At 33.7% G+C, this 27,946-nt stretch overlaps 2 protein-coding genes and 1 long non-coding RNA gene across 10 annotated transcripts in view; 2 read left to right on the top strand and 1 right to left on the bottom strand.

The window, feature by feature from the left end:
• The window catches only part of LOC126733496 (ephrin-A4), a 935,043-nt gene extending 924,454 nt beyond the window's left edge, over positions 1–10,589 (top strand). For 7 of the 8 annotated variants that reach the window (XM_050436816.1, XM_050436814.1, XM_050436815.1 and 4 more), the window contains one exon: positions 836–10,589. In XM_050436816.1, coding sequence (XP_050292773.1) covers positions 836–1,061 — 226 coding nt within the window. In that variant the 3' untranslated portion in view covers positions 1,062–10,589. The remainder of the gene's footprint in view (positions 1–835) is intronic. The other variant, XR_007659736.1, reaches the window with a different exon arrangement.
• A 6,306-nt stretch (positions 10,590–16,895) lies between these two features.
• The window catches only part of LOC126733495 (enolase-phosphatase E1-like), a 33,980-nt gene continuing 22,929 nt past the window's right edge, over positions 16,896–27,946 (bottom strand). Inside the window, exons 5-7 of the mRNA XM_050436811.1 lie at positions 26,262–26,379; positions 25,550–26,205; positions 16,896–17,721 (exon numbers count right to left, since the gene is read on the bottom strand). Coding sequence (XP_050292768.1) covers positions 17,548–17,721; positions 25,550–26,205; positions 26,262–26,379 — 948 coding nt within the window. The 3' untranslated portion in view covers positions 16,896–17,547. The remainder of the gene's footprint in view (positions 17,722–25,549; positions 26,206–26,261; positions 26,380–27,946) is intronic.
• LOC126733505 (uncharacterized) lies at positions 22,542–23,154 on the top strand. The gene is made up of 3 exons (XR_007659740.1): positions 22,542–22,679; positions 22,732–22,948; positions 23,006–23,154. It is a non-coding gene; the product is annotated as an uncharacterized LOC126733505 (long non-coding RNA).

Genomic DNA, 27,946 nt, shown 5'->3' with positions numbered 1-27,946 from the left:
TTATTTATAAGTTGGCTAAAAAGAATCAACAATAGATGACACTATCAAACATTTCAAAATATTTGAGCAAACACCCCAAAAACATTGGGTAAATGAACAAACGAAATTTAGTTTGCTTACCTGAAAACACACAATTGCACGTGGTGAACAAACAATTGCACGTACTGATCGACGAGAATCGACTAGCATACGTTAGAGATGCTTTAAGCGGTCCCCACCACACACACTAACGACCGTTGGTAAATGTAGTTGCGCCAAATTTGAAAATGGTTCTCTGTGTACTGTGGTTCACTGTTGGACAGTTTACCCTATTAAGTGAGTTGTACAGAATCTTGAAAAATAAATAATTTTCTTTTCTAAACGTTATTTTTTGAATTTTACTTAATATTTCCGAAACAGTAAAAGATAGGTATAGGACATTGTATACAAAAAATATCTAAAATGATCTGAGGAATCTAAAAATTAATTAACATACAGGGTGTTATGTTTAAACTAAGCAAGTTGGTATTGACCACCGTTATCTGATACACCCTGTATAAAAAATTTTTATGAAAAAAAATGCGTAAGTATAAAAACCAATCGACGTGTTCGAGCGTTTTTTCCAACACGCTCTTATCTATTTATTAGCTAATTTATTCCATTTGGCTGACACACACTGTATATAGCTCATGTTTTATCCATTTATTTACACAATGTTGTCTTCGCCTAGCCTAATAATTAGCCTAATAGTTAGAATATACTATTTCTTTGAATAAAGGCATGTCTATTTATTTATAATCCTGGCAAGACTAACCAAATTAAATAAAAAAGTATTAATATATTTCTTAAATTCTAGGTGGTCAGTGACCCCGCCAAGACCTACCCCGCCTACAAACCCTACCACGACCAGTCGAAGTACCGTATCAACGACGAAGAAATCGAAGGCCTACAACAAACACCCCAACGAAGTGGTGAAGAGCGAGGAGCTGACGCTAGGTGGCGCCTCGAGCGCCTCGGTGCTACTCTCGAACACTATTTTGCTCTGTGTGATCGCGCTCAGGGCGCTACAGTCTATGCGATGAATGTTCTCTTAATTTTTTTTAACAAATAGACTGTACAAAAAAAAGTGATATTAACGTGTAAGAAGGTGAGAGAGACCTTCGTGTCTAGTGAATGTTTTTTTTTTATTTTTACAATTTTTTTAGTCGTGAATTGTTGTTGTCGCCTTCCCAGCCCACAGCCACCGCCACTATTCCCGGCATTTTTGTGAACACTGGTGTTTATAGTGGTGTCCCAATTTGTTGTTATACGGGTTGTTTTTGTGACTGTTTTAATGTTTTTTTTTTGTGATTATTACAGTGTTAAATAGTGCGAAGAAACTTATCGACCTATGGTGCGATCAGATTTTTGACCCACTGATCCTTTTTTAAAAACCCAATAAAAAACTCAGTTTTTAAAAAAGAAAAGCATTTTAAATTTTCACAAAAACTAACCTGACAACGTCATGCTCTGAGAGAGCCTAAACATATGTATCGTCCATATAAATGTACCCCCGTGTAAAAGATGTGTTACACAATACTACGAATATTTGTTCACTATATAGGCACTAAGACATCCCCCATCCCTATATATATATATATATATAATATAATATATATTTATATACTTGAATGTGTGCCCACGCCCCCATGTAAACCCCCCACCCCACTCGTTTTATAAATTTATAAAACGCCAACTGTTGAGAAACCCCTTATGACAACATGATAATATATTTGAAAATTGTAGATATTATAATGTAGAAACGAACGTTGAAAATCGAATTAATTTATTTAAATTTTTTTTTCACTTTAATACATAACAAACGTGACATATAATTAGAGTTACAGTTTTCCCTATTGCCGATCCGTACTATATATAGGAATAATGTCGATTTGTTATGTGTTAAATAAAAAAAAAGAAAAACGAAAGGTGCCACTATTTTTTTAGGTACCACGGCCTGTATTTTACGAATTTATTAATGAAAATGCGCCTACATTTTTATTAGTCTGGCCCTAGCTTGTAAGTAGGGTCGGACTTTCTACTTTTAAATTTTTTTTTTAAAAATGATAATATGCCCATTGAGATGGTACTCTTTTTCACCTACTTTTTGCTGACTTAGTCGATAGTGAAATCAAATTTTTGGTACCACCGATGGTTCTTTTAAAATTGGACAACTTTCTTATAAGAGTCCCATGTCGATAATTGAACCACTGAACCAGCGACATGGAACTTTTTTGTAAATAATTCAGAGGGAAATCAAATTTTTAGTACCACTGACGGCTCCCTCAATAATTAAAAACATTGTGAAAAATCTTAACAAACTCATCAAGGTGGTACGTTTTTCAGCTACTATTTCCTGAATAACTCAGAAGTAAAATCAAATTTTTAGTACCACGGACCGTTTGCTCAAAATTATAACTTTCTCAACAATAAACTCATCAAGATGGTAAGGGAAACTGTTGTACTTTGTACCACATTTTTTCTAATTTTTTTTTAACTACATTTTTGCGTCTATAAATATGTCCAGTTGTTGTCTACGCTTTTTTATACAAATTTGCATTCAAGAATTTAGTATATCTACTTAAGAAAAAAAAACCATTTAAAACTATTGCATAGTGGTCCATGGTACATAGTGGTACATGGTCCTTGAGCCAAGCATTGAACATAGTTGTACATAAATTGTTTGTTTTTTCAATCACACACAAAGTAACATTAAAGTTGGTGTACAAAAATTCTTTTTTAGATAGTATTAATAGATACAAAAAATAATTTGCTTAATCTAGTTTTACAAAAATCACCAAAGTAGTCCTTCCACTCTTCTCCTTCAACCTCTGCGAACACTACCACACTACTTACACTACTTTTCTCTACTTTTGTCGCTAAACTGTGAGAAAAAGCAGTATACGCATATTTCTTCATCACCACTGTCTTCATTATCAGTTGATATAAGAGACATCACTTTAGAGTCAGACGAAGAACTTTATACTTCTTTACTCAAGTTAACTTTTTTTGACTCTTTTTTTAGCTGTCTCTCTCCTTTCCTCTTATTTTTCTTGCTATCATCCACCTGAGGGTAAGGCTGAACGTTTTCTGGGTAAGGAATTTGTCTATGTTTTATTTGTATTTGATCTTGGCGTCTAAGGAACTGCAGATGAATGCGAAACTGACGAACAGTAAGTTAAAGTTTAGGGCCCAGGATCTGAAGATGCATCAATAACTGGATATAAGGCTGAAGACGTAAATGGCACAGATAAGAATAACGAAGAGGATGACAAACCTACAGCTAAAGGCAGATCAGGAGGGCTGGATCCAACTTTGTCAGTGGTTTAAGTCCCTTTAGTATTTGCTGGCCTCTATGTTCCTACATGACCGCAAAGGAACGAAGAAAATCTTCATCAGTTGATATTATTGAACGGGGATATTCCTGATTTTCGAAAGCCGGACAAGATATTACCCGGAGTACAGGCACGAAGATATGCTGTTACCAAGACTCCTGCCACGTTGTATATATCAAAGGTTTTTCCTTTGTTGTAGAAGCCAGGTTCCAAGAGTTTGGTTGTAATAGTTCCTCGAAGGTTCCTAGATAGAGAGCTCTAAAGACTCCAGCCTATGTGAGGTATGTGGGGCAAATATAACAATTACAATACCTGCATCGAATGCTTTGCCAAAGAATTGTCGGACCAAGATCGATTTCATGGTTCTCTAGAATTAACGGGACGCGATCATCCTTAGATCTTTTTACAGCATGCATAAAACGACGCAAAAATTTTATAAACAATTTTTGGTTTGACCAACCTGATGATTTTGCCGGATCCTCCAAAAAGCATCTTTTTTTTTAAATGGACTTTTGGAAAGATAAACATTGGAGGCAACGAATTATCGATCTCATGCAAATAACAGTTAAGAGGATCCCTCTTTCAGCCGAAGGGGCATTGCTTAGCTGCTTTACACCTTTCGGAGCAACTATTCTAGATTGGCCTTGAACCAAGCTCAGCCCTGTTTCAACCAGGTTTCAAATTTGGAAATTCATTTCACCTTAAAGCAGTTTACACAACATAACTTTCTTGAGTTTCCATTTTCTATTCTTTCTCAGAGTTCCTTGTACCATATGTGACCCTTATTAAGATATGGCTGGCATAGTTTCGTAACTACTGATTGGGCATGACCTGCATTCCCGTCGACTATTCCTTTTCCAATGCATACCAGACAATAAAGTATGTTTCCATGGGATAACACACTTTTTGTATGTTTCCTTTAATGTTCTCACGACCTCTTCGACTTTGTATAAACGGGATGTTTTTTCATCTTCTCTCGACATATTTAAATCTGTTTCTCGACATTGCTCTGCTACATACTGGATAAGCATAGAGTGGCTGAGTATTCTAATAGGATTCCAATAAACCGGCAAAACTCTTTAGAAAAAAGTGGCTTCTACCTGTTCATTGTAATAACACATTTCCCACAATCGCCATTTCTTGAAGATTATAACCCAATCGCAAATTTTTCCCATGAGAGTCTGATCGAACAAGAGCCAATACAAATACCTCAGATGCAGAAGAATCAGCCGGAATGTTTACTTTTTATCTTAAATTACAGTAAAATCAGAGGTTTTTTTAGGTTTTTCGTTCTTCTCTACTCAAAATGAAACATCTTCCGCTGCTGGATTGTGTGAATGGTGTTCATTGCTATCACTATCAACATACTCTGCACCATTAACTTCACAATTTTCTTCGCTGGAGTCCGATTCAGATCATGGATGGTGAGTACTGTCGAAGTCTTAAAACGGTTCTCCAAGCGTTTCCTCATCGCTTGATACGTTCATAATTGCATCGGCCTCAGCTTGAAGCTCGTCTTCTCTCAGAAAACGTGACATCATATTATGACACCTGCAAATTAATTTTGTAGAGAGCTTGAATCTTAACTAGCCTAGTTCATAAATTGCATATGGCAAGTAGTAAGAAATAACGCGTATGACGCCAGGAAAATAAACTACTAATATTCAAATGGAGCTATTCATACATTGCCGTAGAACGCAATCCGTAAGAAGTAAAAGACGCATGAAATGGCTCAGTTTCATTTTTTGCGTCTTTCTTCTTCCGAAATCGTGAGTAAATGGTAATAAAAATAGCAAAAATCACTTCCAACTAAATAAATAAAGCCATTAGTACGCAGAGAAAATCATAGATTAATACTACTACGAGTATGTCAATTATTCATAAAATTAAATGTGACTCCAGCTGACAATAAATGACTTTGATTGGACAGACATCATAAATTTTGCTACGTGTCTTATTTCTTACGATTTTAATTTATAAATGCATAGACTCCTTACTGCTTGTGAGTTATTTATTACGTTTTATTTCTTACTGCATAATGTACACAATTTATGCCAAAACTATGTACGTGTCGTCACATAAAACATTTCCACCGAAACTCAATTTTATATTTTTATCTTAAACCAAGCGATTCGCATGTGTCAGGCCTATCCATATGCATCAAAATTTTAGGCCTCTATCTGTAGTCCAAATGATTTATATACCTATTCATTGAGTATGATCGAGCAACTAGCTCATATATGAGATGGCTTGTAGCAAACGTATTAACCTCCGGTTCTCGAATTGTTTTTCATGTTGTTTCAAAAACCATTTTATCCATTCTTTGCGGGTAATTTCATCATCTTTCCAAATATCTGGTATATTTTTATTATTAGCTTTTGCAAATTTAAAAGCCAACGTTTTGACACCCTTCTTTGTTAAACCATACTGCATTCTAGCTATAGCTTGAATCTAAGTAACAAGGCTTAATTCGTCTTTATCTGTAAATGCTTTCCTCGCAGCATAATTGGCTGAAGACCGACATTCAGTGTTTTCTGTATTTTTAAATTTCGGTAGTTTACCTGCTGATATTAAACACTTTTCACTTCTCTGTAGGTCGTTTATCATATGCTGCAACGACTTGTACCAAGATCCACGATGATGGATGGATTGAAGGAACACGATAATTTCATCTTATTTAAGACAGCTCCCCATATAGAACTGTCTATTAAAATTTACAAACAACAACAAGCATTTTACTTACCAAAAACTCCACGTGTTTAATCTGAAATATTTCTCGTTCAACAGTTTCACAAAAACTTTACTTTTACCACACGAATTTGCGTTCTTTCACCAAAACTGTAAAGTCCATTTGCACCGCTATAATGCAACTGAGGAGTTGTTTAGGTCAAGATTGTAAGGAAGCAACAGAATCCTGCTACTCAAAATGGTCCCAGGTACACTATGGTCTAGGTACAACAGTTTTACTCTTTTCAGCTACTTTTTTCTGAATGATTCAATAATGAAATCAAAGTTTTAGAACCACAGACAGTTCTCCCAAAGATATAAAACTTCAATCACAATAAACCGATTAAGATGCTACCCTTTTTCAGCTTCTTTGTCCTGAAAATTCAGGAGTAAAATCAATTTATTAGTACCACTGATGGCTCTTCTGTTGAACTGAAGTTTTTTAAAAACCACAATAAACTCGTCAAGATAGTACTCTTTTTCATCTACTCTTTTTCTGAATAATTCAACAACGATACCAAATTTTTGATAACACTGGGTGGGGTTGGAAAAAAGTCGAATGGTACCACAATGTTTTTTTTTTAGTACCAAGGCCTATATTTTACGAATCTATTAATAAAGACGCGTTTTTAAATCGATTTTCTTTTTTTGCGAAGAAAATTCCGTTAGTCCGTCCCTGGCCTAAGAAACGTTTTTACAAGGAGAAACGTGCTTTAAGGCGTGGCCTGTATGCAGGGCCGGACTATGGTTGTTTGGACACACGCAAATTGGGCCTAGTAATATAACGATTTCAACTATATAAAATTATCTGTACAGTTTTTTATATGTTACGTAGTAAAACCGTTTTAAGTATGCGAACGCGCATAGTGACCAATCATAAAGGGGTATATGGGAAAAAAACACAAACACTAACCTAACATTTTTGCCCTTAATTGAAAAATCATTCCAGTTCCCATATAACCCTTTATTAACAAAAAAAAATGTGTAAATGTTATAATATATTTTTCCTGGTCAGTTAATTATTTCTAATATACATATAAAGTGTTGAACGTTTTTCGGACAAATATAATTATATTAAGTGGATCTTGACGCGTATATTTGTATATTATTAAAGACTGAAAAAATCCTAGTTTTATTGTGTTATATATATAAAAAAAATGAAAAAAGTATTAGGTGAAGATGACGTGGTGCGCCGCCATTTTTTTTTCCTGTTTAGAAGTTAGATTTAATAGACCGGGTTTACATAGAGCGTTAAAAGCGGGGGCGTAGGTTAGTGACATTTTGGACCGGTTTGTGCAAAAACCTTTTGAGGTGACACGATGTTTCGAATGTCAAAATCATGTTCACGAAATCGTTTGTGTTATTTAAAAGTTTCGTGGGAATATATTTTGTAGTTTTGGAAATATAAAGGAAAACTTGATACCTTCAATTTTTTCAATTGGATCACATACTTCATGACAATTTTTCAGATCACAAATCAGATCACATGATCCATTTTGGATCAAAAATTGTCATCGATGGTTATCGATCTGGTTTTCAGCTATTTTTTTTATTGAATAATTTCTCTTGAATAATTTATTGATGAAATCAAATTTTTGGTACCATTGACTGTTTTCACTAATAACCCAAATTCCCTTAAAACCACAATAGTCCTACGACATGGTCCTGCTTTTCAATATTTTTTTACCAAATAGTTTAATACATACATTTTTGGTACCGCTGATAGATTGCCCAAAAGCACAAAACTTTTTTAAAAATCACAATAGACACATCGATATGGTGCCACCATCACCAGTTCAGCAATTTATTTCTTAATAATTTGTGATGTAATGTAGTGCAATAGAGTTTGGTCCAGGGTGGCCTGTTGCACTGCGACGATTGTTGATCTATTGTGCTTCCCCTGATCCTATCTATCCAAGACTTTCGCGAACATCATCGGCTCCTTCAGTGGGAGTGTCAACAGATCCCTTTCACTCAACGTGTATGTATGTAGAATCCTGTATCTCCTGTCGCCCAGTGCTTCAGAATATGCTATCAACTGTTCTATCGATTCCTCTTCCTCCCTGCAGATGTTCCCCTACCAGCATGCGTATTGCGTAGGCTTTTTGTGTCTAGTCTTAAAGCTAGAATCGCTCTTTCAACGTCGAAGCTCAGAAACTTTTTGGAATGAACCAACCCATTTCAATGTCGCATCATCCTGAACGATGTCCATTTCACAATCTGTCCTTTAATACCTCTGTAGAAACCCAAAAGATGAGGTTGGTCCAATGAAGTTTTCCTCAGCCCTTTTTCCTTAGATGTCCGCCATGTCATTCCTGACGTGCCCTGATACCCAGACCAGGGTGTCAGAAATATCACTCGCATACATCATGGTCTTGTGCCCTGTCCGGTTAAGGAGCCTGATCAGGTTACTCGCCTCTACAGACCATAGAAAAGGAGATAGTAGACCTCCCTATGAGGATCCTTAAGGCGCACTGAGATCGGTGAATCAAAATGTGGCCTTAATTGACCTTTGGTTCAGCATGCAGATGACCCATCTTATGGTCGTATATCTTATGGCCAGCTCAGCTCCTCTATTAGAGAGCGCTGTTTTCATTCGAAGAAAGTCCGCGTTATTGAAGACGCCCTCAATGTCCATAAATACACACAGTGCTATTTTTTTTCCAAGGCCTTTTCGAAATCCCTAACTATTTTGTCCAATGTCGTAATAGTTGATTTGCCCATCTTATAGGCGAATTGGAATGCGTTCAATTGGTCTCATGGAGAGTACCTTCATCTGCTATACTGGCCCATTGTCTTCAACATAAAAGAGGATGGATCAATTCACCTGTAGGCCTAGGAGATTTGAAAGGCCTGTTCCGATTCTTGGATATAAACATGACCCCTACCGCACTCCAAATCCTTGAAACATATGCCAATGTTAGGCTGGATCGGCAATCTCCTAATAAAGAATAGCATTTCCTCCGTTCTATCATTCTAATGATGTTCGTTGCCTTTAGCCAAACATGGGGTGATGAAGATACAAACCTGCAGTCAGGAAAGCAAGTTCTAAGAAGAAGTTCTAATGTTCCTTATTTTCAGTATATATGCTTCTCGAATTGCTCATTTTTTACGTCCTTAATATGCGCTTAGGAAAGTTTCTATAATTTTCTTCAGGACTTCGTTAACTGCCTATTATAGGTGGTTAAGGCTTCCCTGTACCCTTCCTAATTTCCAGTTCATTTGACTCTTTTGAATTCCAATTTTGCTCTTCTATCAATTAGTTCAAAAAACGGTATTTTCGTGTGAGTTAGTTTCTCTACGGATGCATCCAATTCCTCAGGTGATATACTGGAAAATGTGTTTCCAGTGATTCTAGGCTGTAGATCTGCGAGTATCTCAACCAATCTGTTGCCCTGGAGTTTATATAGAGCGATTCACTCTTCATCGGTACCCTGACTTCAAAAAGGATGTGTTTATGATGATACCACATGGAGTTCTCTTCAGAGTCACTGATCATATAGAAACATTTGTTAGTTACAATTTGATTTTAGTTTGTATAATACCGAACTCAAATTGGTGGTTCCACTGGCTGTGCTCACAAAAACATGAAATTTTATTAAAATTTATAATAGACCCCATGGATATGGCACTCTTTTTAGTTACTTTTTTTGAGCCATTTAATAGTAAATTCAAATTTTTGGTACCCCTGAAGATCCTCTCAAATAGATTCAATATTTTCAAAAACCAAAACAGACCCATTGACATGGTACTCGTTTTCAGCTACTTTTTCCTGAAGTAAAGCCAAAAAGACTATTCTATACTATTCTCTTAAAAACCACAATAAACCTATCGACATCGACTTTGATTTACAAGGAGAAAATTAAATTATTTTGAATTATATGAACGTTTTTTTTTTGTTTCTTTCACAGCCTGTTCAATAGTTCCAAATACAATACAATGGTTTTTTAATAACGTAACCTATTTTTGACACATGGAGCCGAAAATGTCATTTAATTACGCTCCCATTTTTAGTGCCTTAGTTGACATACACTTAACGTGGTGGCAATGTTTGGAATCACATTCTAAACGTCTCCGCCGCGAGCCATTTACATGTACGTAGCTGTCAGAATGTACTTACTTTTCCTGTTAGCGTCTTTTTTGTATTCTGTTCTTTTTTTATTTTTTTGGTTGTGAACTCTGTTTTAAACGGATTTTTTCACCATCAGAACATTGACATTTTAGAAATCTACTGTATCGGCCTTGTATTTATTTTTATCGTGTATATATACGTACATACTCTGTTGATGTCCTAAATTGTATATAATTTATTAATTGTATTTTGTATAATCGGTTTTTTATTGAAAACAAAAATTATAGATCGAAAATTATATAAATTTTTTCTGTCATGTCAGTGTTTCAAGAAAAGTCTGTATCACCCTGTATATGATAGCAAAATGTATTATTTATTCTTCTTAGTTTGTAATTATACCGCTTTGCAATGCAATAAAAATCGCATACGATGTAACATACTGGTAGTTTTATTTCCTCATTATCATTTTGAATCGATTGGTAGACCTGTGAGTAACAGGTAAAATTGTAATACAAATTATGGTTATCTTAGCGCTATCGTTATTGGATAGGGAAGTGGAGGTGGTGACATCTATGAGTCAAAATCAAAAATAAAATAAAAAATATAGGAATAAAAAATTATTGTAATTCTGGAATGTCACGGACAGATGGTGGCATAAAAAAGAGGACTTTCTTATTCTCTACTAATTAAACTAAACTCTCTACTAATGCCACTGACGGCTCTACGTTCTACATCAAAGGTACATACTAACGGACCTCCAAAAATGGCTGAACTGTTAAATAAACTGGGGTCCTTTTTGGTTGTAAAAATATTAATTTTATAGCCACATTATAAGATTATCATGATGAAAAATATTAATAATAATAATAAATGGCCTACCTGTTTTTTTGCTGACAATAAATATTTGTAATTGCAAATATTTCACCTGGTCATAATTATAGCAACATTTGAAATTTAGTGCTCTTTCAATCTGTTGAAGTGCAATATTGAAACAATTTATATTGTGATTTCTTGGTAGTTATTAACTTATTTAAATAACAGTATGAGTCGTGGTAAAACCGTGTCTGTTGAAGTGAGGCAACTTATAATTAATCAGTAGAAGTCAGGCATCAAACAGTCATCCATTGCAAAAAATTTTGCTCTTCACAGATCAGTTGTCTCACGTATAGTGAAAAGATACAATAACACAGGGCTGGTAGTACCCAAAAAAATTCGGGACGTCCCCGGAAAACTTCAAAAAAAAGTGACAAAATGATTGTTCGGATTTCCAGGCAAAACCCATTTTTGTCCTCTTCAAAAATTAAAGGGCTTTTGGATGGCAGTGGGTGTTCCGATCTTAGTGAACGATCCATAAGGCGGCGTCTATTTGAAAATAAGTTGTTTGGACGCAGACCAGCAAAAAAGCCTCTTCTTTCCAAGAAGAACGTGAAGGCCCGACTTGAATTTGCTCGAGAACACCAGGGCTGGACTATTGATCAGTGGCGCAGAGTTATTTTTAGCGATGAATCAAAATTCAATTTATTTAAAAGTGATGGTGCTGCATACGTTCGACGTCCTGTAGGCAAAAGATTTAATCCTCGGTACACTTCTCCTACAGTTAAGCATGGTGGTGGTTCAGTTTTAGTGTGGGGCTGTTTTTCGGGGTATGGTATGGGACCTCTTCACAGAATAGAAGGGATTATGGATCGATTTATGTACAAGGATATATTAAAGAATGTTATGTTACCCTATTCTGAAGAAAATATGCCGCTGTTATATCAATTTCAACATGACAATGATCCAAAACATTCTTCAAGGCTAATAAAAGTTTCTCCATGATGAAAAAATTAATGTTATGAAGTGGCCCTCCCAATCTCCGGATTTAAATCCAATAGAAAATCTTTGGGAAATTGTGGATAACAGGTGTAGAACCAGGAATTTCAAAAATGCTGGAGAACTTTTCGACCATGCCAAAAAGATGCAATACTGTTATAAGGGCTAAAGGGTACTATACTAAATACTGAAGAATATTATTGTATTGTAATCTTATTTTGACTTTGGAGAATAAATAAATTGATTTTTCTAAAATGTGTTGCTATAATTTTGTCCAACCCGTTTCCTAAAAAAAATTCACAAAAAAATAAACATAAATAAAAAGCTTTGTAAAAAATACATCATAATATATACCAGTTTTTTTTTCTAATCTACCACATCATATAATTTGAAGGAAAAATGTACTTGTTGCTATAATTATGGCCACTACTGTATGTAAGACACTATAAATAGAGAGAAGTTAAATTTAGTGGTGGGGATCTAGCTTAAAGCTACTCCTATAAATCACCCATTAAAAAAGAAAGGAAGAAAAAAAAAGAAATAAAAAAAAATTACAAAAAAAGGATTTAACCTAACTTAACCTAACCTATCCTAAAACGAATTTTAAATATAAAATAAAAACGTGACTTAATATTGCGAAACTGTGGTAATATATAATAGGAAAGAATATGTAATTTAAGAAAAAAGATAGTAAAAATGTGGTACATATAACTAAATGCCTTAAATAAATATTGTTGTAAATACTTATTCAGTAATTGCTTTAAATGCCTTTTGAAGCTGTCGGCAGAGGAACACTCAGGAAGCTCATTCAGAAGAGCATATTGAAATATTTGGCTGCATTATAGCTGGCCTTTTATAAAGTGAAGTTTTATGCTTTGGTATTACAAACTTGTTGCAATAGCGAGTATGTCGATCATGCACATGAAGGACTTTAATAAGCTTGTTAGAAAAAATATACTCGTTGTGCATCTAGTATTTAAATCTTGTTTGCTGTTTTAGCCATTCGGAGTCATTAGAAAATTCAGAAACATGATCAAATTTACGTAGACCATAGCAAAATCTTAAGCAGCTATACTGCAGGCTAACTCTATCCCCTAATAAAAGAGCAGGCCAATAGACAACATCACGATAAGACAAAAATTATAAAATAAGATCACAAAGTTTTAATTTAATTTGAATAGACAAGAACCTTCTTTGAATATAAATTTTTCTTAATTTTATAAAACTTTTTTAGAAGATTAGAGATACATATTTTTGGAATCTTAGATCCTTATCAGAATAATCACCCAAGTTCTTGGGTGGAAGGATTAATTCTGGTAGTATTATTAACGACGTTAAGAAAATTTGATAGATCCTTTGATAATCTTCCAAATACAAGAAGTTATTAGGATTTAATGCCAAACAGTGACATCCTATATATCATTTTAAGGTCATCACGATTCACCTATGTGGGCATTTTGATAGTCAAAATAATAATAAAGCTAAAAAACATCAGCATATTGATGAGCATTCATGAAATTAAGATGACTAGAAAAATCCCAGGTATAAATAGTAAACAAAAGAAGTGCTCAACAAATATAGCCCTTGATGAAATGTCATTAAAACCCATCTACTGTCTACCGGATAAATAGGTCCTAACTGAGTTTAAAGCATCTTGTCCAAAACCAAAGTATTTAAGTTTTAAGCATAAGAGTTCATGACTTACAGTATCAAACACCTTAACGTAACCAAAAAGCAGCAGCACGTCTGCTTATTGTGGCACCTCATAAATATGGATTTAAAAATAATATCCAAAAGACATTTATAGCATTTAAGTTTGTTTAATCTAGAATATGTGAATAGGCAGTTTCTTATTTATAAGTATGTAACTAAATATCTGTGTGTCCAGAAAAGTCATAAATAAATACTTAAGTGCCCTATTTAGTTGACAGATGTAGGGCCCCGGCACTGAATAATAGTTGTTTGGGACTGAAGAGAGTTTAGTTTTAAGTTGAGACTCGGAAAGATATTGTATTAAGATTGTGCGAACCATTTTTGAGTTTTAATTAAAACAGTTAATTCAATAATCACTGTTTTATTTTGCCCACAACATTATTTTGAATACAAAATGCCAAGAGTCAACTTGATAAGAGCCATAGTATTACTATGCAGAGTTCTAAAGCCTAACTGGCTCGCAGGTAATATAGCATGTTCAGAAATATAGTAGCCGTTTTGCTCAGAAATATTTTTTTTCTAACAACTTAGAAAGAAATAGTAGGAGACTGATGATCTAAAAAAGATCGGACAATAATAAAAAAGTAACCGTTGTATTTTCTTTGTTACTTATAAATAAATAATGGCTTTATTTGTACTTTTCAACAGAAAGAAAAAAATTAACATTTGTAATGGTAACACTAATATTAATATAAAAATAAACAGATATACACCCATTGGTCCATAAAAATCAAAAAATTATAAAATAAGAAATACCTACTGACAATTTAGCTATTCTGTTTTGTTAAAAAATGCAGCTTTAGTTTTTTCTTGAAACCAGCTACTGACATTTCTTTTATAGGATTCGGAACAAGGTCATTGTAAATTGCCACAGCATTATACAGAAAACTACGACGAAAGAAGGCTGTTCGATATCTAGAAATTGACAACTTATTTATAAATCTCAGATTTGCATCATGTAAATTTTTCCGAAAAGTAAGTTTTTTGCGGAGGTAGGGAGGAGTAGACGACGCTAGCAGTCTATGCACAAAAACCGCCAATTGCAAAGAGAATAGATTTTCCACGCGTAGCCAACTAAGAGCTTTAAATTATTTTGAGAGGAAAAGAAGGAAATTCTAGAAAGATCGTCGTTTATTTTATTTAATGCCTCCAATACAGATTCAGCTTTAAAAGAATGATAAATTTGCATATCATCCGCGAACCCCTGGATCTGGCAGTATTTTACAACTTTAAACAAATCCGAAACATACATTAGAATGAAGAGAGGTCCCAAAACAGATCCCTGAGGTACTCCAGATGTTATATATTTGATATTTGAAAAAGTCTGATCTTCCAAGACCACCATTTGCCTTCTGTTGGATAAGTAGGATTTAAAAAACATTTGGGAAACATTATCAAAGCCATAATAAGCCAATTTTGCCAAAAGCAAATGATGATCCAAGGTGTCAAATGCTTTGGTAAAATCAAGCATTATAAGTGCTGTGGAGTCACCTTTATCCATTGCATAAATTATCTCTTGGGTAACGTTTAGTAAGACAGATGTCGTGCTATGTTGTTTTCTAAACCCAGATTGCGTATGCGGAATAATATTATTGGAGGTGAGAAAGTCATAAATTTGCAGCTGTATAAACCTTTCCAAAACTTTAGCGATGACCGGGATAATTGAAATAGGTATAAGGTCGCTGAAATTAGTTGGATTATTAATTTTAGCAAAAGGTGTTAAGAGAGAAATTTTCCACATACCCGGGAAATACCCAGCTTCTAGGCAACAGTTTATAATATGTGGAGATAGCTTTGGAATACAGTGTTGCAACATTAACGCTGATATTGAATCACAACCGTGTGCATTTGATTTTAGGCTTAAGACTATTTTAGAAATTTCCTCAACTTTGGCTAATCGAAATGAAAAATTTAGATCATGTTTAAACTGTTTGTTCTGAAAACTAGCAACTTCTTCGGGGCAACTACCTAACGGGCTATACATTGAAGCAAAATAGTCATTAATTTTGTTTGGATCTCGGAGATTTAAAGGAATAGAACGATTAGACATTTTTTAGACTTAGATTATTAATAGCTCTCCATAACTGTTTACTATCTCTGATGTTCTGATGAAATTGCAGATAATTTCTTTTTTCTCGCCTAATCATTCCCACCACAAGATTACGCATCTGTCTATAATATGCTTAATCAGTCAAAACTTGACAATGCCTAATTTTTTTCTTTTATAAAAAGCTGCACATTTGCAGTTATCCACGGGGTATAAGGCTTAGAAATTTTTGACGTCGTAAAGGGTGCATGTCTATCAAATAATGAGCAATTACTAGTAAGATACTGAATTTTTTCGTCTAGATTATTGATATAGTACACATTATCCCACACGATTTTATTCAGGTCCTTATAAAAATCATTTTTATTAAAATGTTTAAAATTACGATAGAGTTTCGAGAGACTTTTCGAAACAGTTTATCAAAGTCAAACATTTACAAAAAAAAGTACAATAAATTATGGGACTCAGATTGATTTAAATATAACATATGATATTGAGTTACTTATTTTATTGGGTATTACGTCACTTATAGTAAAAATCAATTTAGAAATTAATCTCACACGCTCAAAAATTGAAAAGAAGAAAATAGACTTATTCACGTATTTAAAAGAAATATGAACTCAAATCTATAATGATACCGTTCCATATACTTAATTTAAGTTCAATTTTTGAACTCATTACGAATTCGTCACAACAATACAGATGATATTGTTAAATATTTAAGTTCATATTTCTTTTAAATAAGACCATTTTCTTCTTTTCAATAATTGAGGGTGTTAGATAGTATTTCCTAAGTAGATATTTACGGAAATAGTGAAATAATACCCAACAATATAAGTAACTAATAATGAATTATTCACAACAATGTAGGTTTTAGTGAAGAAATAGTCCATACTTGCAGTGGAGTCGTAGGTTAAGGTAAAATGAAAATCCTTCATGGATTTTCATTTAGCGTAACTGTGGAGGGAGACTGAAGGATTTTCATTTTACCTTAATGTAGGTTTTACTTAAGAATTATTTTATCTTCAATGTCCAAGAGAATGCCAGTTTGACGCGATTTATATACACCAGCCGTTCATCTGGTGGTGTTGGATGACCATTTCTCTCTTCCATTAAGTTAAAGCAGTCATCTAAGCTTTCATATGGAACAGTAGAAAGAAAAAAGCCAACGTACACTACAAAATGGTTTATTTTGGCGCTAAAACGTATACAATTTTCAAAATAGCGACCGTTTCAAGTTAAGTATAAAAAAAACATAATAGGATAAAAAAAAACACGAACTTAATCCAACTTTTATCACAAATAATTAATACCGTAAGAACGAATTTCGAGAAATAATTTATACGAACGAGTATTTTAGGAATGTTTTAGCCTAACGTAAAAACTGTGTGGTTACATAATCTTAATTCTAACATTAGTTTGGAATAGTAAATAATAAAAAAATACGACAAATACTTAAATTTATCACCTAAAAAACGGGTAGTATCAAAAAACAAACACGATTCCAGTCTTATCAAATATTAAAAAACGAGAGAATTTTCTTTTTTTGTTTCATCTGTGTAAGTGTACCATAGGAACAAACGTATATATACAGGGAGAGCATAAATAATTAGCGACCATCGAGGACTAAGCATCATTTTCACGATTATATAATTTATGACTAGTAATAGAAAACTGGTAATTTTTTAGTCTCATTTGCTTCGAATAAGTGTCAGCATGTTTCAGTCGGAATGTGTTTAGTCCCCGTCCCCGATAGCCGGAAAATGAACGAAGTATTTAACTAATGAACGAAATGATAACAATTATGCGGAAAAGAAGTTCTCTTATGCCTCCACGGCGACTCCGGGGGCGGTTTCCGGCTCCACTTTTTTCGCTTTCGCCTCCTCGACGGTTTCTGTCGCAGGATCGACAGATTTCGGTTTTTCTTCGGGTTCGATGGTGCCGTTGGTCTGTTTTTCTTCGGCGGTGTCGCTTGAATCGCCGTTTACTTTGTCCGTCTAACGTTCACAGAAAAAAACATTGTTTATATTAACTATATTTTTTAAAGGTAAAAATAATACATTGTTGGACAATTGACAATGTCTTATTTTTAGGACTCACATAACAAACTACATACGATCACAATTTGATACTGTTCGGTGCTTGTCAACAACAGAATGTAAATAAACAAAATTAACAAAAAAATTAAATAAATTAAAAAAAAAACAATAATAATAAATAGAGTTTTTTGATATGGAATCAAACCCTGGAGCGTATGTCTAATACCAATTTTAAATATTTTACCCCCTGATGATGGATGGACACCACTGTGTCCGAAACATGTAGGGAATTTTAAATCACTAAATGTTTAATAAATAATTGGAAGGAGACTGCAAGCTTCTTATTTTACCCTAATTATTATTATCTGGAACGGTATTATATTTAATGCAGCTATTTACCACATTAAATTACATGTTCAATATATGGACTACATAGTGCAAGCATTTTGTTATAAATGCCATCTGATCCTAACGTTTGTTTTTAGAGTTTAAATTGGTATGAATTTCGTCCGCTGTCGCTAGTTCAGACATGAAACCTATTCTCATTGTTATAAAGATCCAGCAGGGATTTTTTCTTCCAGATTTAACAAATTGTTAGGTCTTTCTTTTGACTTGTAATGAGTGTAAATTTAAGTCCTTTAACCCTCTAATGCACCTGCCCGCCTTAAGGCGGACTTCATTCAAATTCCATTTAAAACCAAAATATGTCTTTTATTAACGCAACTGCATAATGCTTGCCTTTCGGCAAATTCTACTCAATATTCTAATGTATATTTGGTTGCCTACTTTTTGCATAGACGTAAACAACGCCTGGTTCAAATAATTTTCATTTGAAATCGGGTCAAAAAGGGAGTCCGTACGTGATTGTTATTTTGGTGGAAAGTTTTAAATTGTTTTCAAACGGATTTTGGTGTTAAGAAAATTATCGGTAAGTTATTTGTACCTTATTGTTTTAAGAAATTTATGTTAGTTGTTGCTAAAATTAAATAGGACCGCCAAGAGCCCCTTTACAAGTGTACCCGCCTACAGGCGGACATATGCAATGCCTAATATAAATTTTCCTACAAATTGGTAAATAAACGTTATTACATATAATAGATTTTGCAATATTTTCAGTCATGGCTGGATGTCGCAAGTATTTTGATACTTCCAAAATATCATCAGATGAGGCGTTTGACATAATTAGCGAGGGTGATATAGACAGTGACGCTAGCTACGACAGCGATGAGCCTCTTAGCAAGTTGGTCACTGCCGAAGATGAGTTAAAACTCGATCATAATGAAATATCTTTTGAAGTTGTAGACAACTTTGAAGAAATAGAGCCAGAGCAACCAGCCCAATCATCTGATAATTCGTCAATAAGTGAACCAAGCACGACACCAAGTACTAGTTTTAATGTACCTAAACCACCCACTGAAGAAGATGAACCTCTTGCTAGTGCTAATAGTTCAAAGCGTAAATCAACTTATAAGCGTTCTAATCGTGTCCGACCGCCTGAACCTGCTGAAGAAGAAGATCGGCCAGAAGTTCATACCACAGGAACGTTTTCGGGGGATATTACTGGCATAACTAACAATTCGCCGGAATTCAAATCTATTATTTGGAGGAAAAAAAATCTTCAATTACACATAAATGAAGTCGTATTTCGGGGAGAAAAACAACTTCCAGCTGCTTTGAAGGATCTAAACACTCCCTTTGATTGCGTTCGGTACTTTTTGAATGACGATTTTTTTCAGCATTTGACCGAACAGACTAATTTATATGCACGCCAAAAAAATATTTCCACAAGGTTATATTGAAATACTTATATATATGTCGGTTTATCGTTATCCAAATGTAAGATCATATTGGGGAAGACATTCTTTTGAAGGGATTCGTCAGACGATGCCGGTGTTGCGATTTGAGGAGATTCGACGGTATCTTCATTTCAACGATAACTTAACGATGCCTGGCAAAGGTAGACCAGAATATGACAGTTTGTATAAGGTTCGGCCCCTCATAACACATTTTAACAATGTATTTTTATCCGTACCAATGCTTCCAAGACTTTGCGTGGATGAACAAATGTGCGCAACAAAAATGACTGGAAGCCCTCTTAGGCAATATCTACCTAATAAACCGCATAAGTGGGGTTTTAAATTTTTTCCCCTTTGTGATTCTTCAGGCTTTTCGTATGCTTTTGAAATATATACTGGTGCAGTAGAGGTATTTACTCATTAGGCACTGTGCGCCCAAATCGTGTACCCAATTGTAAGTTATCAAGTGATGCTGAAATAGCAAAAAAAAAAGTGGAAAGAGGTTATTCGGAAGAATATGTAGGAAATGCATTTGGTATTGATATAACCTCTGTTTTGTGGCATGACACCAAGACTGTTCGACTTATATCTTCTTACGCTGGAACAAAAAATGTTGCCTTTACGTACGTAAGTGAAGTTCTAAAGTCAGCTCGCTGGGATAGAAAAGAGAAAATATACTACGAAATTGATTGTCCAAAAATTATCAAAGAATACAATAGACACATGGGAGGTGTGGATTTAATGGATGGACTAATAGGGAGATATCACATTCGGAAGAAAACTCGCAAATGGTCCAACCGCATCTTGTATCATCTTATAAACGTCGCGATCGTAAATGCGTACATATTGTACCACCGCATTCACTCTGAAAAAGAAAAAATCGAGTTACCAGTTTTTAGGTCGATTGTGGCTGAATCGATTTGCAATTATGGACAAATCGGACGTAAAAGAAGCGTTGGTCGACCATCCTCTTCGTCCCCCAGATCATCACCTGTGCCAAAAAAGCGAGCATACCTACCAACAGAAGACGTTCGATTCGATCAAGTAGGACATTGGTGCATATTCCGTGATCGATCAGGTAAAAAACAGTGTAAATTTTTAAAATGTACGTCAGAAACTCAAGCATTTTGTCTAAAATGTAATTTAAGTTTATGTAACTCTCCAACCAAATCCTGTTTCTTTGATTTTCATAATAAAAAATAAAAGCATTTTTCTATATTATTTCATAACACAATATAGCGGTAATGCACCTCAAGGTGTCCCGTTTTTATCGGACAGCTAGGGGATGAAAGAGACGTCTAAGTAAGTTTATATTATTAGATTTATATTTAAATAACAAAATTATACAAAAATAATTTCTCTAATGCAGAAATAAATTTATGCATTAGAGGGTTAAGGTTCTCCAAAGTTTAACAGAGTTGATTGAGTTGATAACATAATTTTTTTTTCTGCTCGTACCATTGAAACCAGACGATTTTTTAATAATTTGTGAGTTTACCTATTTTGATCGTATTTTTGTAGGGATTTAATTTTTTTAATTGTTGGATTTCGTCGTTTAACCAAGGTTGGGTTTTGTAATACGGACTTGACTATTGAAATTTGTGAAGCAGCGAAATGTAATTATTTTTGGTGTAGGTTTAGAAGAGTTGAGAGCAAGTAGTTGAACCTAGTTAGCTGAACCTACTAAAATAAGTAATAACTTATTTAAGTAGGTTCGTCCAATAATTGGGAAAGGCCATAGAACTCAAAAGTGCCCAAAACACGGTTTTCTAAATTATTATATCGATGGTTTGATTCCAAATGTGGCTATCTTCAAAAATTGTATTTTTGAGCTATTTACATAGCCTTGTTGAAAATAAGGATTTCTAATAGTTCCAAAAGGTGCTATATCGATAAATTTAAATTTGGCGCCAAAATTGGCAATTTAAAAAGCGTCTATCTACTCTTCAAATTATTTTATGAGCCCCAAATATGTTTAAAATCACATAGCTACTTTTGGAACTGTGAAAATATATTTTTGTGAATTCCATATCTCTCCAAAATCACATAGCCTGTTTTGAAAATAATTATTTTAAGTAAAAATTTGGCGCGCTTTGCAGTTAGCTACTTGTTTAGACGTGTCAGCTGATTTAGAACTCTTCATTTACGTTTTTAAATTCGTTTTTTAAGCGGTCGGTTGTGTTTTGATAAGCATTGCGTTCGTGTGTAAACTTTTTTCGTGCAAAATGAGTCGAGGCAAAAAATATTAATGATGCTGCCCAAACAACCATCTTTAGAAAATATTCCTGACGTCGGCGTCGCTGAAAATTTGGACACTACTGGTAAGTTTTTTTACTATCTTTAACTTATTGTATTGTAATATCTTATTATTGTCTTTAGTAAATTGGTCTACTGTTCTTACCGATTTTTGGTTGTGAATAAATAAAAAAAGGCCGTATTTATTTATGTTTGCCAATTCTGCAATTACAATTCATTAACTTTTAGGATAGCTTAAGTTCGTATCTAAAGTTATTCTCAGAAGTACCTACTTATGGCTGTTTCTGTAAATTATTTAGTATTACATTAATTATTTATAGCAATACAAAACGTGTAAAAAAAATGTGGATGGTTTTTGCTTAAAAATCAATCGTAAATCTATATCTATCTATTTTATGAGTGTGTGTTGATGGTGCTAAAGCGATTTTAGAGTTTTGTTTGTCAATATTAATTATTATTAACGTAATAATATTATTTTTACAATACGTAGGTACAACAGTACAACTACCTTTTCCTAAGAAATTAAACTTTTTGTTTAAAGATATAGTTTTTTAGAGTTTTAATTATAAAAATGTCTTTTTAGAAAATCTTAATCAGGCACCATTTTGTTCGGCCCACTCTGATTCAAATACAGTCTCTGCTGAAGAACCCGAATCCACCAGCCAATCAGTTAACGGTAAATAAAATCAGTAATAATATGAGAATTATCTACATAAATAATAGTAATATTATTCTTTATTCTTCATTAATTCTTTTATTCTATTATTATTCTTATTTATGATTTTTTAGCAGAACTTGACGAAGAACCTTTTGGTTCAAATGACTCCATTAGAGATGCAGACTATCTTCCCAGTGACCAATCAGGTAAGTTAATAAAAACAGTAATGACTCTTGGTATTAATTATAATTTTTTTAGATGATGGTGGCTTAGACAATCACGTAGTACTTAGAAATACTAATCAAATACCAAAAGATACGTCAGTTGAACCAAAAAATAAAAAGAAAAGATGTCCCACTTTTTGGAAAAAAAATGTTCGCAGAGACAATAAGAATTCGGGGCTTCCATATATAAACTCAAAAGGAAATCACGTTCCAGGCAGGTTCTTAGGTGAACCATGCAACAATTCTTGCAGGTAGAAATAAGACTGACACTTCTTTAAACGTAGATCATATTTTTTTTCTCAATTTAGGATTAAATACAAAACTCGTATTAGCCAGGAAGAAAGGATAAATATTTTTACATCATTTTGGAATCTTGCAAATGTTGATAGGCAACGAGATTTCCTAAATAATTTGGTAGAGGTTATCGATTGTAAAAGAAGAACACCTGGCACTAACAACTTAAGAAGATCCAAATCTATGAAATTTTATCTGTGCATTAAGGATTCTAGAATAAATGTATGTAGAACAATGCTACTTAATATCCTTGGTGTTAAAAAGGGATTTCTGAATTTTGCCATTAAAAAACGTGTCCCAAATAGTAACACCACCGAAAAAGATAAGAGAGGCGGTTATGGTACCTCTAAAATATCAGAAGATGCAGTAAATAAATTTTTTAAAACAACATTCAGAAATTTCCTACAGTCTCTTCCCATTACTGCAGAAAAGACTCAAAAAAAATGTACTTGGATCCAAAATTGAACCCAAAGCAGATGCACAGGTTATACCAAGAAGATTGTGCCAAAGAAAATATGGAATGTTTAAAGGAGTCATTCTATCGCCATATTTTTAATTCTCATTTTAATCTATCATTCCGTAAGCCTCAAAAGGATCAATGTCCAACATGTACAGCGTATGAATCTGATAATACGGAAATCAAAGTAAATTTGCTGCAAAACTATGAAGATCACATTAAAAATAAAGAAAGAGCCAGACAGGAAAATCCTAAAAAAATACATTCCGCCAACTTTGATTTGCAACAAGTATTGTATGTGCCAACAGATCCCACTAACCCCATTCTTTCTTACAAGAAGAAGTTAGCCACATACAATTTCACTATTTTTAACTGTGGAGATAATTCTGGAAAATGCTACATGTGGTCTGAAGTAAAAGGTTCACATGGCCCATGCGAAATAGCATCTTGTTTATTCCACCACCTCAAAAGTCTTTCTACATCCATTCAAAATGTAAGGCTCTTTAGTGACACATGTGGAGGCCAAAATAAAAATCAATTTTATTGCCGCTATGTTTATTTATGTTAAGTTTTACCGATAGAGGTCATTGACCAAAAACTCCTGGTTTCAGGACACAGCCAAATGGAATGCGATTCAATGCACGCAAGAATTGAAATTGCATCCAAAAATGTCCCAGTTTATTTGCCGCATGAATGGGTAACCAGTGCTCGGAATGCAAAAAAAATGACCCTAGATACGAAGTTTTTCAAAAAAAAGACATAGCTTTTGTTGACTGGAAAACCCTGGCAAAGCTAATTATGATCAACCGAAACAAGGATCAAGATGGGAATGTGGTTAATTGGCATCATATTAAGTGGATTAGGTATGAAAAGGCATTGCCTTTTACAATGAAAATTAAAACAGATTTTGATGAAGATTTTCGCAGTATAATGATTCTTCCACACAAAGGAAGACGAGTGACAGTTGCTTCCATAGAAAAACGTCTTAAACCCTTACACGAGGAAAATTTCAGCAGTAAAGCTAAAACATTTAAAAGAAATTTGCAATTCTGGAAGTGTCCCAGATGACTGCCGGCTCTTTTTTACAAGTTTGCTAAGTAGTGACGAAATCATTGATGAGGATGAAACGGTGGTTCCAGATGTAAATGACCCTGAGGGCAAAGACTTTTTCTTACAATAATGTTATTAATAAGTATTTTTATCTTTCATTATTATGTTTAGCATTAGTTCTTTAAGTGTATAGCTTTTCGCATCACTACAACTTTGAGAAAGTATTATGTGCCAAATATGGCTCTGCATTTTTCCTATTTAAATTAGTTATTATTTATGTTTTTCGAAAATCTGGGTCATTATAAGAATTTTTTTTAAATTTTATTCAAATAAAAAATATATAAATAAAAAGATGTGGTTTATTAAAAAGTGTTTTTTTATAGATTTGATTTGATACAGCCTATAAAACTTTATTTTGTGTTTCCTAAATATAAAGCATTTTGTAGATAGCTACATATGGAAACACACCATCGAATAACCTATAGGGGATCTCTTACATAATATTGAGAATATTTCTTGAAAGCCAACAATGAATAACACTGTATCAAGGCGGTAGTTGATTTTATTTTATCTGGTATCTCATCTTTTGTAGATAGCATTTTCTACTGTATATCATTGAACTCTAAAATTCAAATATTTAATACAAAGTTCCTATAAATTGATGTCTTATAATATTTGTAAAATTGAATGCCAACAGTATACTATTTGGTAGCAAGCTATTTTTGTACTCTAATTTTATAGTTATTACAGATTGTTTTTTTCTCTATTTTAAAATGATTTAATTATTGTATCATTTCTTTACACTTGATTAAGTTAATAGCATTGCTGCCCTTGGTGAAGAATAAAATAAAGCCCTTTTTATTTATGTATACAAAAAGTCAAGATAAGCAGCGCCACTTCCTATTAAGACCCAAACATTTCAACATTTTTATAAAACTTAAAATCATCCTGATGAAATGAGAAAGCCCAGCACAAATGTGTTTTTTTGTGCTGGACTTGTTATTTTTATTAGCTTTGTTATTATTGTGGGGTGTGTTATAAATGAACTCACCGATGCTTCCCCGTTCAATACACACACTGCCGCGGCTGCCTCCTCTCCATTCTCCAACCCGTTGGCCAAGTCCTTTTTGTTCTCTTTCTCCTCCTCTTCCGGTTTCTTTTCGGTCAAATCGGGCTTTTTGGCAGGCGTTTCTTCCACCTTCGGTTCCTCCATCTTTTCTGCTTTGGCTTCATCCACTTTTGTTGACTCTTCAGCTTTCACTTCTTCCACTTTCGTTGGCTCCTCTCCTTTCACTTCTTTTTCTTCTTCTTTTTTGGGCTCTTCTACTTTCGCTTCTGGTTCTGCAACAGTTTCGCTTACAGCCTCGACTTTATCACTGGAAGTCGTCACTTCTGAAGATTCCACTTTGGCAACTTCGGGTTCGACTTTTTTTTCTTCTTCTTTTTTTTCAGTCTTTGGCACTTCTTCTGTGGGTTTGGCTTCGGAGGTTTCTTCTTTTTCTGTTACTGCTTCGTCAGTCTTTTCGGTTTTCTCTTCCTTCGGCGATGGTTCCTCTTTACATTCGTTACTGGTGCTATCTACTTTGTTTTCGTCTTTTTTTTCTTCAGTTTTGGTGTCAACCTCCATTTCATCTTCAGTTTGTTTCGCTTCTTCTGGTTTTTTCTCTTCAGCTACTTCAGTCTTCGGTTCTTCGACAGTCTTGATTTCTGTACAAAAAAAATGAAATAAGTTTGTTTTTTTTTTATTCATTTAGTGTTCGCACCTGTTTTCGCATTGTCGACCTCCATGGCTTCTTCGGCTTCAACAGTCTCTTTTTTCTCAACAGTTTCTTTTTCTGCTTCAGGTTCAGACTCAGTTTTGGCCATTTTGCTTGGGGGTTCCTAAATATTTAATGTAAAATTAATTTTTTTTAATAGCTACATGCACCCCTGTACCATACAACCATATTAAAAGTACTTACTATTGATACTATTAAAGACTATAATGTACCTATAATAATAAAAATCATATAAAATCAAGTGAATACAAGAAATTTTTTTTAAATAATCACACTTTTAGGATTCTGCTTCTTCATTGGTGAAATATCAAAAATTTGGTCCCATTAAACGAAAATTGTGTAACCCTGCATTTTTACCAAAATGTATGTTTTACTAGTATTGTAGTAAGAAATTGAGTTGTATGTGGCTGGGTTTATGATGAATTAAAAATAAGTTTTATTGATTTTAAAGCTATGATGCGTGGTAACAAAATGTTGAGTTTACCATTAAATTAGTTGAGGAAAAGTAGCTGAAAACGAGTTTTTTTAATTAAAAATGAACCCCAACTAATCCATAAATAAACTTTTATAATGTACTTATTTATTTCAGTAAATCTAATGATACTGAAATCAAATTGAAACTCATCATTTAGATTAGTGAACACGTTTGTAAGCAAAATCATTATTTTCCTTACCATAACAATGAATCAAAGACAAAAGAATTAAACAAAATCTTAAGCATCAAAGGTAAATTTTATGATGACATGCTTCGCCCTAATCAGGCATCATCAGACCTAATTGAAAAATGGAAAAATACAAAATAGTCCACTTACCACAACAACTAAGCAAACACTAACATTAATCTACATGTGTATAATACATATTAAATTTCGTAAAATAGGATCAGGTGGTATCTATGGTATAGATATGCAATAATCAATTACAGTCTTACCAGGACTGGGATCATTTATGTGGGACAGTTCATGTGGTTTATGGAAGATGTAGTCACTCATATGGCTAATGTACAGTAATGGCCAAAAGTAGATAGGCAAATAGTTTTTAAAAAAAAATCAAAGGAAATAAAAATTCTATAATAAAGATATTTAAGTATATTATGGGCAACATAAACATGTATAAAAATTATAAAACATTCTTTAGAAACAATCACCTAATTTGGTAAATAATAAGAAATAACTAAATATACGCTGGACAAAAGTAGATAGACAAATTTAAAAAATAACCAATACTCTTTTTTTTTCCGAAGTATTTTTTTTTAAATTACAAACTAAACCATCTACAATATTAGTATTTTGTAAAATACCCATTATTGTCTATTACAGCCTGACATCTACATGGCATTGATTCAATAAGATTATCTATGAGTTTAAAACCAATATTTTTCCATTTCTGTTGCAACCGTTCGAATAATTCACCTTTATTTGAATAGTTTGTATACCTAATATCACGATCTACAATTTCCGATAAATTTTCGATGGGATTAAGATCGGGTGACTGGGATTGCCATTTTAAAACTGGTATTTTTTCTTCTTCGAAAAATTGCTTCGTACTTTTGGAGGAATGCTTCGGGTCATTATCTTGCTGGAATTGGAATCTCAATTGTAAATTGTCTTCGACATAGGGCAACATAACAATTCTGAGAATATTATGCCCTCTATGCGATGTTACGGGCC

The sequence above is a fragment of the Anthonomus grandis genome, chromosome 2 (assembly GCF_022605725.1).
Source record: "Anthonomus grandis grandis chromosome 2, icAntGran1.3, whole genome shotgun sequence".
NCBI classification, from domain to species: domain Eukaryota; kingdom Metazoa; phylum Arthropoda; class Insecta; order Coleoptera; family Curculionidae; genus Anthonomus; species Anthonomus grandis.
Note: the sequence above shows the minus strand (reverse complement) of the source record. Positions and strands in the feature narration are given on the sequence as shown.